Source organism: Chaetura pelagica, unplaced genomic scaffold (genome assembly GCF_000747805.2).
Source record: "Chaetura pelagica isolate M959 unplaced genomic scaffold, ChaPel_1.0 scaffold24, whole genome shotgun sequence".
Classification (NCBI taxonomy): domain Eukaryota; kingdom Metazoa; phylum Chordata; class Aves; order Apodiformes; family Apodidae; genus Chaetura; species Chaetura pelagica.
Genome location: NW_009953077.1, coordinates 2,473,266 through 2,484,761, shown reverse-complemented (window position 1 = coordinate 2,484,761; position 11,496 = coordinate 2,473,266). Strand labels below are relative to the sequence as shown.

The following is an 11,496-nucleotide window of genomic DNA, read 5'->3' as shown; positions in this document are numbered from 1 at the left end:
GGATTAGGGGTGAAAAACACAACTTTAGCTGCGGCTTCTCAGCACTTCCTTCACATAAGAGCGGAGGGCACCTCCGCCCCAAGTCGCCTCCGTCCCCACAGTTCGTGTGAGGCCTTTTTAACGCTTACAAAACGCCACAGAACTGCTAAAAACTACTTAAAGAGTGCAGTGCCCCCGTGGCAGCTCGAGGCTGAAAGATGGAAGGTTTAAGCACGGCTGATGCACACAAAGTCAAAGGAGAGAACTGGCAGCCAGGTGAGGCCCCAGATTTGTTTCATCAGTTCTCAACGCCGCTGAATGTCCATTGATAAGCCACAAAAATAAAGTGTCTTTATGATTTTTTATTAATAAATACCTTAACAGCACCAATGATACTTGAACATAATCTTGCAGCACTGTGTGGGGCCTGTGAGCAGACAGGTCTCTGTTTTCATGTACAGCTGTTTGGTTTGTCCTTTCACATTTGCTTGTAAACGAAGTTAATCTTTCATACTTCACACTTTTCATAAATCTCATCAAACATCTCATCAATATCAAATCATTTTAATCTTCTGCCCTCTTTTGGTTTTAAGGTAACTTAGCAAGTAAGGGAGTGCTCCAATTTAAAACCAAACTTTTGGCCACCTTGAAATTTCCATGTGTCTGAAGGTATATTAACATTGACATTTTGACAACAAAAACTGGTGGGGGGAAAGTGTTTTCCTATACATCAGAGTTCTGTACATTCATAAGTATTTATACAAATATAATCCACCAAATATTGGCTTCTACATACAATTGTGAAATAGGATGATTCATTGGATTACCTAACCTTCAACAATGCTAGTACTAACATGAACGTTTTGGGTTGCCTTAACACCCACAGAGTACATTTGCTTTACAAGGTGGGTACAGATGCCTCCTGCTGTATATGCAGTTTACTTATGAATAAATTAAGTGGTAAAGTGAAGCTTGAACAGCATAGTCTGTGGTGTAGTGACATCAGCAACTGCAAGCTCCTGGCCATCCACAAGCCCCAATTCTGAAACAGAAAGAAAACTAAATACAGCAAACGCACGTGGTTTGATTTTTGGATTTTTCTTTAAGAAAAACAAAGTTAGGAACCCCATTCCCACAAACCATAAATGTTGAGAAATAAACCTGCGATCAACTCACTGATAAAACTAATATTAATCTAATTCAACTAGAAATCTAACAGGTTTCTTGTCAAGAAACACATCAAACAATACTGAAGGATACTTAATCTACATCAGTTACCATTGCTTTCTTGCAATGTTTTTCTCCATCAGATCACATCTGCCCACACTTCACATTTAAACAACTCAAAGCTCATCCCTGAGCAACCAGAGAAAGGTGTATTCCATGTAAAAGCATTAATGAAGGAGATTCTACTGCCTGGTGCAAAGGAAAGCTAAACACAAAACTGACTGATTTCTGTTGAGAGAAGCCTATTAAAAATCTACACCTGATACCTTTTAGTGTCTTGGAAAGATTCGGCCTCGTCCGTTCTTCAATTGAAGCTACTGTCTGAAGAAAAAAAAAAGGAAAAAGAAGCCAAAACTTTGCCTTTCAAATTCAGAAAAGTAAATTTAAACAAAGACAATCATATATGTTTGGATTACCTGTAAATAAAGTGTTTTATTTCCCCCATACATAGTTGCTGTGATGGCAGGAGATTTCATTTGCCTGTATGTATTAAACAAAACCAATCAAGTAAAAAAGCATTTAGAAATTACCCTTTTGAAACACTAAATTATCAAAAATTATCAAATCAATTGCAGAACAGTTGCACACTTACAGTGAAGCATTGTTGGTCAAGTAATCCAAGATCTCCTGCAATTTAGCTGATGGGGAAATCTCTATGTTTTGGGGAAGCTGGCTGCAGGCTGGGCAGTTCTCCTACAACAGAGTAGCACAAGAAAACAAGTTACGTTAAATATGATTTTTAAAATGCTGCAAATTAGGTCTCAAAACTATTTGTGCGTTTGTCTTTAAAAAAAAAAAGTTTTAGCTCTAGAAATGCTGTTGCAAATATTAAGGACAAAACCCAGCTCCTGTGAAGCCTGTCACTGTTTGACTGGCTCTCAACAGCAGCCAAGTATTTACAAATTTCATCTGACATGACATTTAAGCCTATAAGCTTAACCATCAACTGTTATAACCACTTTTTGAGAAGATTTGCTTATGAGTCTTCTTAAGATTACGTATCTTATTTTGTAAACCACGTTTCTTGTATCACAGGGGAAATCTTCAGAATTCCCTTTCCAAAAAGTCAGGTAGTTTTTCTCTGCAGGTAGCACAGCAGGAACAGCTGCAATGCCAATGCTGCCCTAACAGGCACCACAGAAGTAGCTGTTGTTCAACAAATTTTGGCTGAACAGGCAAAAACTGAAATATGCCATTACATATACAATGCAATAGTTTTTGGTAAACTGATGGGTAGAAGAAAAAGTTTCATTACCAGGACATCAGATAAAACTTGTGTTGATCTGGAGGTAAATAACCATAGAAGTTCTTTTAAAAAAGTCCTACCATTATTATTCAGTGCTAGGGGCTAAGAGGTTCAATACTCAGTTTCAGAAATACACAATAACTGCCTAAATTCAAGAAAACCCAAGGAAACAACCCTGCAAGCCTTTAATGGTACAAACCTTTCTTTCAGCTTCAAATGTGTATGTGTATAATCCATCCACATCATTAAACACCAAGTAGTTGTTAAGAGGAATGTACGCACTACAATGACAGATAAGTTAGTGTTAATACGTGTCACTAGGTTGGAAATCATGTATGTTATTAATCATAAATGAAATACCTTGTGGCTATTTTGAAAACTTCAGTGGCACAAACAGCTGGAATGAGAAAAAACAATTTCTTCACTTTGTAGCTCTGTTTCAGAACAAGCAGACATTAGTGCACAACACTGTATCACAAAAGAAGTGCCAAAAAAACCCCAATGAGTATAAACATTTCTAAAGAGAAAAATAAGCATCTGAAGGCAGCTGGTAGTTCCATGCCTTAACACCATCCATTCAGCACCAACCTGAGACTATGTTAAGGTTATATTGCATGTTTTCCTTTTTTCCCCTCAGACTCAAATGCTTTTGCTCACTCCCATACCCCTACTTGAGCTTAAAATTTACAATCACAGGCGGTTTCTCTATGGAAAACAGAAACGAGACTGCAAGAATAAATCAGACCATTTAAGAATTACAATTTAGCTCCTCAAGCTCTCTATTCCAAACCATTGCCTTACACAACTCTGAAGTCTATAATGCAGAAGTGAAATGAATTATTTTAGCATACCTGCAATTACTGCATTTGTAGAAGCTACTGCTGGAATAATTCGTTTAACCACCCCTGTAAAACAGAACACACAGCTTTGTCCTTCCCAAGAAACTATACTGAGAACTGACAACCTTTACTCAGAATAAATACAAAAGGATGTACCCAAAGGTACTTGAAACACTTTCCAGGAATTTCCCTAACAATAATACACAATGGCATCCTGCTCAAATACTTGGGCACTTCTTAATTCGAGGAATGGACTAAGCATATTGAGAAAAAGAAGGTATCACACAAAGGGAACGAGTGAAAAATTCTAGAAACAAATACTCTGCATTTAGCACTGAAAATTAATTTACAACTCAGTTCTATTCCTGGTTTGTTGGATAAATAAATAATAGAAATATATTTAGGTTTGGTTTTTCTTCTGCAAGAACAGGCTTGCCAAACTGCACTGCCATCTCCATCCAACTGAGCCCACCCAGCCCAACAGCACAGTACCCACAGTGACAGAAAGCAAGACTTGCTGTGCACACAGGTTTGCACACTGGGAACAAGGAAGTTCACTCTTTTTTCAGGCCTGCCAAAAAGACAGCAAATTCCTAACTAGTCTGGAATTCCTCTGGCTTCTCATTACTGTTTTGTAACCCTTCATACCTCAGAAAAAATGCATAATTTTTTTCTCTTTGCCTTCCTTCTGTTCTTTATCATGAACCCATCTTCAGATGCTGAAATACATGCAGCCGTTTGCATGTACATAATTATATTTTGTAACTGGAGTTTACATTTATATGTATTAAAAATACTGCTACAGAAGCCAGGATAAACTTGCTGCAAAGAAAAATACTGTCTGCAATGCAGCAGTTGGAATCTGAGGAAGATACAGGAGGAATCAGTTCACACTTTTTTGAGGCTCAGGTGTGGCATTTCAAGCTCAGCAGTTCAAATCTACTCTCAGTACTACAAATAAACAAACGAAGTTATGAAGAAACAAAGAAATCTGGAGATTCTGTATGAGATTCTCCACTTCTTTTCTATTTGGTTAGTATTTAAAATGCTGATTAAATGAGTGGCAGCATTCTGCACTTACATGTGAAGGAAGACCTACACAGCAGTAAAGAAAAGATGCTATGGTCTTAAGCAGCTTAAACTGGCAGAAGTGCTGCTGTACTGAAAGAGGCAATCACCTTCTTTTGTTTCTACCCTTTGACCTAGCAAAAGTGGCCAGTGTCATGTAAACTGTGGAGCTGGTCCAGGTTAAAAATAAACGGTGAAAAGAATGTACAGTTTTGTCCCAGATAAGTTCCTCTGATTCATCATGAATGCCTGAACATCTGATTCATCATAAAATATTTGTGCTGGCACAGGAAACAAGCTGCTTGTTTCTGTTTTAAGATGTTATGGGAGAAAAGAACTGTTTCTTTCTCAGCAGAGCTGCCAGCTTAATCATAACAAATACAAAGAAGGCCAATACAGCCTAATCTAAAATGCCACAAATGTAGTGAAATGCCAGGCCCTTACCTTGGGTGAGTCTGTATGTAACACCTTTAATATTAAATTGTGATGCTCTTTCTAAAGACTTCTGGTAAATCCACTGTATATGTTCAGGGTCATCTCCATCCAATGCAACACCTTCTACAGCAAAGTTAGATATTTACAGATAAATTATGAGTTCTTCAGAAATGCAGCATTCTTTTTGTCTAAAAAAAATCCCTTTGTTGTAATTTGGGTTAAAACTAATACTCTATTATAAAAACTGACACTTTAAATAATCAAAACATCATTTTTACAAACACTGTAAGTTCTAACAATTCCTATCCATAAACTGTCTTCACAGATTTACAGAGCTGTTACAGGCTTCATTTGGAGTCTGAAAAGACGTGCAGTGCAAGGGAGAGAAGCACATAAACAAGTGTGGAACCAGAGAGCAAGTGCAAGAAGAGACAATCCATCACCAGCTAGGAAGAAGCTTAGATTCAATATGACAATAAGCCACAAAAGGTTAAAAGGTAGGCAGGTTTTATTAAAAGTAAGTGTGTACACCCAACTCAGATCAAATGAGTGAAAAGGAGAAATGTCAGTTTAGCAGGAGTGCAATTTACTAATTACCTCCAAAAGGTTGCTCCTTTGGCCACTGCAATATCCTGACATACTCAATACAATGCTCTGGTAGTCTGGGCATAGATGCAATAGTACACATGGGAAAATTGACCTGGTGTGGGCAGGGGAAGAAAACCAGAAGCAAGCATGTGACACATTATGTAAAGCTCTAGGAAAAGAAACAAGCAGATCAGAGGGATGTAAAAAAATGAAGTCTTTCTGGTTGCAATTACCTGTGGTGGATAAAGCTCAAGTGTGCATTCAACACATGCTGTCATACCAGGAATAATCACACGAACATTTCCTTTAAAACCTTCTGTCCCTCCATCTATTAAAGGTATGATGGAGCTTGGATCCAGTACACCATCTTCATAATGTAAAAATGACATCTGAGGAATAAAGGAAGGAGTTGTTTGGTTTTGTTCCATTTGATTTTTTGGAACAAGTCACAGGAAGAAAAGAAATCCTAATATTTTTTCTTAATGGCAACCTGTTACACCTTGAGATTGATAACTTAATCTACAGTTTATTTTAAGAATGCATAGTGTATAAAACTACTTATTTCTCAGTGCACAGGACTTCATATACCACTTTCACCCTCCACTTCATTCTGCCCTTACCCTCTGATAAATGCTATTTCCTTTAAGTGTACCAGAACAAATGGTTGGTTGGTTTGAAGGATTTAGGGTTTTGTTTCTTGGTTTGTTGCTTTGTTTTTTTCTTTTGAAATACTGGGAAATATTCAAGATCACTCTTTTATAAACAAAGGAAGCTAGTTCAATGACCAGCTTTCTACTACTTTAGTAGCAGCAAGGCTCCAAAAGATGACATTTACAAGTTGCAGCACAGTAAGTACTATTTGACTAATGAAAAAAAACAAAGCACATTCACAATAGCAGCATCCAGAGAGGCTCTGGAACTTCCCTTCTTAGGCTTTTCAAAAGCTGACTGCACAAAAGCTGACTACAATGTAATCTAACTTCGAAATTACCCCTGCAGGGCATTGCGCAAATGTTGGCTAACATTCCTCAAGAAAAAGGTAACAAGACAGCCTGCATTTTGTCCTGTTCACAAAAAGAAAAGAGAAAACAGGAAGAGATACAGAAAGCTGTCCATTTCAACAGCACCCCCAGTTCGTTTTAATGACACATTCAACACAAATCTGTTCCATTTTAGTTATCTACACTCAAGCAATAACCAGGCTTTTAAAAGACTGAAGACTTTACCAGCATGCCATTTATCCATCTTCTTGCAATTATAGAGTCCAGCCCACAAACAATAATATGAAACTCTAAGGGGGAAAAAAAACATTATTTAAAGACTATCCTAATGCACACTTCTTAAGACAATCCAACTATTCTGTCCATAACAGTCCAGAGGAACTGACTGTGGATTAACTATTTCCCCTAGAGTACTTACATGTCAGATGCATTTAAGTTTTGTCTGTCCATTACTTTTACTTCTAGAATATTGTAGAACCCTAAAATAATTAGCAACCTAACTACCAGGAAAAGCAAGCAACAAGCAGTAACAACTCCAATGTTCTCTTAAAGCACCCGTGGGTGTTTGGCAGACAAACAAATACCACTTACGTCTGTAGAAGCTTTCATCCATGTCTTGAATCTTTTTAAAATATCTGAATGTAAGTCCAGTAAAGGAATATACTAATAAAGCAGATAAGTTTATTGTTTTCTATTTGCTAACCTAAAGCCAAAGCACTGTCCAATTTATTACTATAATTTTATTACATTTTTTAAAAGACCTAAGTGATTGAAAGATTCAAAATTCCCAAAGCTGAAGCTATGGCATCTGACAAAACAAGTAAGGGACGCACTGTAATAGTCACACACAGCAGAAAGCTCAGCAGGCTGACTATGCAGGAACCTCAGAATGTGCTCTCAAAGTCCTGCATCACTAAGTGCTCCTCTACGTTTATGAACTAGCATTTCCTACAAGTACATACTGAAAACACTCTAGGGAATAAACCTGCAATTCTGATATCTCAGTGAAAATCAGCATATGACATTTGAATAAAAATTACTCAGTGGAAAGACACAAAATAGTTTCTGCCTTATTTCCCCACATGGATTTCCTGCATGCTAACACCACCAAGAAAGAATTCTCAATCACCAGCTGTGATTGTGAATGAATCTGTTCTTTATTGTAGAAAAAAGAGGATGGCAGCAAAATACTTTAGATAATCTTACCACCTACAGAGTTTTCTAGGGCCTTTTGAAGCTTTTGGGGCTACTACTTGTCTACAAAAGGATACGCTACAACAGCACAGTTGGGAACGCGGCTGTTCAGGAATTCTGCTGCAACTTCTGCTTTTGGTCGCCCAACATCCTTTGGTCTGGGGAAATAAACAAGCCATTTCAAATGCATCAATCATTTTAGTAGATTCCATCTTTCCAGACTCTATGTGTTGCAATACTGAATTAACTAATTGTTACTACAGGACAATTTACTTATACAGATTAACATTAAGGAATCCCTGTAAGGGAGAGAGCCCCAGAGTTATCTAATATGTCCATGTAACTACAGTTATCAGCACAAAAAAAAACTCCAACCATTTTTCATTTTGCTTGGAAGGAAAGGGTATCAGAAAAACTGGCACCTCAACCTGTAAGCTTTAATTTTTGGTGTCACCTTTTGCATTAGTCAGCTTATTTGAATGGTAAGGAATGTGTGTCATTTTTTATCATGGTCAAACTATGACACCACAGGTGTCAAGAAGGAATCACATGCAGCATTTAGTTAATTATGAGTAATACTGTGATGTGAAGGTTCAGTAATCTTTAATGACACCTTGTTTAACCAAAATAATTATAATATTTTACATTTACATACGTTTAGGTTTGGGGTTTTTTTAATTGAATTGTGAAATTATCACTTACCGAAACAGAAACTGTCGGTTCAGATTAGAAACATCTATAGTATCCATGTCAATAACATGGATCTGCCTAAAGCCCAACAGTGCCTGTGAAAAAAAGATAGCCAACTTCATTTAATAGGAAATGAAATCCTTACAGTGCTCCAAAATTAATTCCACATGCCAAAAAATCAACCTTTGGAGGAACAAATGTATTTGCTCTTCATTCCCTGCAGACAGGTACATGGCTGTTCCTTCTCAGAACAGTGCTCTTTGTTGGGTGGGTAATGCTGATGTTTGGTCAGATAGAATTAGTAACATTTCAGTGCTCAAAGACAATGTTCTCCTGAGTGCAGTATGGCTTTATCCTACTTAATCCTAACACAGGGAAGTCAATGGTGGGCTGAGCATTAATTTTGGGGAAAAAAAGCAGGTCTTGAAGAAATAACACAGACACTTCCTTGCTTGGCAGGAATAGAAAAAGTTTCATTTTGAGCACGCACCATTTTCACAGTTGGCATAAATGAGACTGGGATGTTCAGCCTCAAATCCTACTTCAAAACAAGCCAGCATCCCTCACTGCATTCCATGCTGGAATAGAATGCAAACACAGAAGGTCACCTGACTACCTAAGAGCACACCCAGGCTCTGACAGAGGTTCTACCTGACCTCTGTTTGCATGCAGCTCATCACTAGATTGAGTAAATAACTGTAAATTGTTTTAAAACTGTATTGCAAGGCTGATCTGATAAAGTAATGACATCCGTCATGCACAAAGAAACAATACAAATTGTGGCTAAAGGAGAGAAAGGAGATGTGTTGTAATGTTCTGAAGTGACCCCAAAAAAACTGAGTCCCATCCCCTCTGTTTTTTTCTTTTAAGACTCAATCTTTTTATATATAATGACTTCCAAACTTTACATTTTACATTTTCTGAATAAACAGAGACATTCCATATGTACTAAGTATTTAAAATGCTGTATCAAGAAACTGATTTCCTATTTGTTTAATCAACTTATGTATTATATATATAACTTATATAGCACTGTTGGTCTGACTCAATGAAGCTGCCATTACACAGGCTGAATTCAGACACAACTCTGAGGGAATGTTCAGGTTCTGCAGACAAATTCCAATTTACTGATCCTGAGGAACTGGAAAACCACTAAAGGAAAGCGACTACTTGAGAAGACCAAATGGATTCCATGGACATAAAGGTCACCATAGGCACAGTAAGTTTGGCACTACTAATTTCCCCATGAAAGAATATAAATAATTTCAGCTATTCTAACCTCACTTTAAATTAATCTAAAGATGTAAATTAAATTGGAATTGAATTCAACTTTGACTGTTGATACTAAACTTTGTACTAGCTACTTATGGCAATTTAATTTCAGCCATTGTATTTCAAACAACACTTCCTTGTAGCTTTGTGAGCATCTTTGGTTGGAATTTTACTTCATTTCCCTAGATCTGGTGGTAGTCAGAGAAAATTACCAACATCAGACAAGGCTGGGGGTGAACTTTTGTCTACACTTCATAAGCAAGTACCATGTTTTCTGTCCCTTATAACAACTTTGAGATAGTCTAATATGTTGCATATGATTTATTAGCTATCACCTTTCAAGCTTATTAACAAAGTTAATAGTCTGTATCACGTATTTTATACCATTTGATTAGAACTTGAGGAGCTATATACAACCAAAACTGCCAAATGAACAAAGCAGAAAAGAAAATTTCATCAAGAAAAAGATTCTGAGAAGCAAAGTGTGAAAACTGAGTAATTACCAGGTTTTTCAGGAGCTCGCAACCTAATCCACCTGCTCCAATAACTAGTACTTTACATGTGTTTAACAAAAACTCAAGAGCCTGCAGAAAATATAAAACAAAAAATTAATGCACTAGAAAGGAAAATGTATAATATGTCCTTTGTTTCATAACTCTTATAAATGCATTACCATACATTTCCAGTGCCTAATAAGCTTCACATAATGATCAATAAAACAGTCTGTACTTGCGGAAGTAATTATAAAGACTTTAATCAGTTGTTAAGTCCATGCAGTTCCTACATCCTAATTTACAGAAAAGCAAGACCTTTGTTGATAATCAGTATTCTGTTTAAATTAATTTTGACCATGAAAAAAACAAGGACCAGCTCTATTATTTTTCAGTTAAAAGACATAGTTTTCTTCCTCTGAATATTTTACTGGTATGTAATACAAGAGAGACAACATCGCTGGCTAAAAAGAATTTCAAGGTAAACAATATAAATGCTTTTAGTGAACTGTTCTACTAGACACCAGTCTCAAACTAGTAAATAATGGAACACCAGATTATAAAGGTAATAGTATAATACATTCAACTATAAGCAGTGAAGCAAAATTTACCAAAAAAAAGAAAGTAGAAGAAATAATTAAACAGTCTAAATTTTGTTTTTCCCTACTAAATATTCGTTCTCAATTCTCTAAGCATTCCTATTAACCGTATTTCCTGCTTAAAGTGCAAACAGTTCCTTACTGTGTCTAATTACTTAAAAATGGAGTGACAAATGCTGCTATTTTTTATGTGGAACTCAAAGAGCATAATTAATATGTTATTACATTATCTATACATAAGATGACAGCAAATTTGTAGTCGACACTGTACAATTTAGAAATACAAGCTTATAAAAAGAATACAGTATTTTCGTCTAGAATCATAATGTGCAAGTGACTAAAACAGAAGCTTTTCACGCAGCTTTAGTATCCATACATTGCTGGTGGTCAAGGAATGAAACTGTTTACATGAGTTTGCAACACACGCTACAAATTGATTTAAATTGTTTCTCACTTGAGTGCCTGGCTCGAAATCAGGATGTGTGAATGGTCCAGATCGCTCGAGGAACTTCTTTACATGGTTCCAGCGACCTTCCCAGTCTCCAGTGTCCCCACACCCACCATCAACAGCCATTCTGCACAGAACACAGTAAATTCAGCTGCAAAATCATAGAGAAAAAGCCACAGCACTGAAATATTTTTTTTTCCTTGATATATCTTAAAAACACCTAAATTGTTGACCAGTCATACAAATGCATCTGCATATTCTTCAGGCATTTAAGTTATGTGCATAACATTTGCATGAGTGGGCATTCTTTGTGGCACTAAAAAGAAGTAATAGGGAAGCACAGAAGGGAAAAAACCCAGGCATTTGCATTAAATCCCACTGATTTAGCTGTTATTAGTAAAAGTTGACCTGAAGTGAAA

The 11,496-nt window shown here is 36.7% G+C and overlaps 1 protein-coding gene across 1 annotated transcript; it reads right to left on the bottom strand.

Moving 5' to 3' along the window:
* Positions 1 to 610: 610 nt before the first annotated feature.
* On the bottom strand, positions 611 to 11,203 carry UBA3 (ubiquitin-like modifier activating enzyme 3). The gene is made up of 16 exons (XM_009996900.1): positions 11,084 to 11,203; positions 10,043 to 10,123; positions 8,280 to 8,362; positions 7,655 to 7,735; positions 6,975 to 7,018; positions 6,609 to 6,673; positions 5,616 to 5,771; positions 5,392 to 5,494; positions 4,804 to 4,917; positions 3,304 to 3,357; positions 2,813 to 2,849; positions 2,652 to 2,733; positions 1,799 to 1,899; positions 1,623 to 1,686; positions 1,473 to 1,527; positions 611 to 1,021 (listed from the first exon to the last, which is right to left on the bottom strand). Exons 1-16 carry the CDS (start codon positions 11,201 to 11,203, stop codon positions 933 to 935), a joined length of 1,329 nt encoding a protein of 442 aa, XP_009995202.1. The 3' UTR covers positions 611 to 932.
* Between the last annotated feature and the right edge of the window lie 293 nt (positions 11,204 to 11,496).

Bases quoted from the DNA above. Each gene is read 5' to 3' on its own strand.
- UBA3 (XM_009996900.1), bottom strand. From the start codon at position 11,203: ATGGCTGTTGATGGTGGGTGTGGGGACACTGGAGACTGGGAAGGTCGC. The intron at 7,736-8,279 runs GTAAGTGATAAT...TTATTTCCCCAG, and splicing joins AACCGACAGTTTCTGTTTCG to ACCAAAGGATGTTGGGCGAC. The intron at 5,772-6,608 runs GTAAAGTCTTCA...TTTATTCCTCAG, and splicing joins GATGGATAAATGGCATGCTG to ATGTCATTTTTACATTATGA.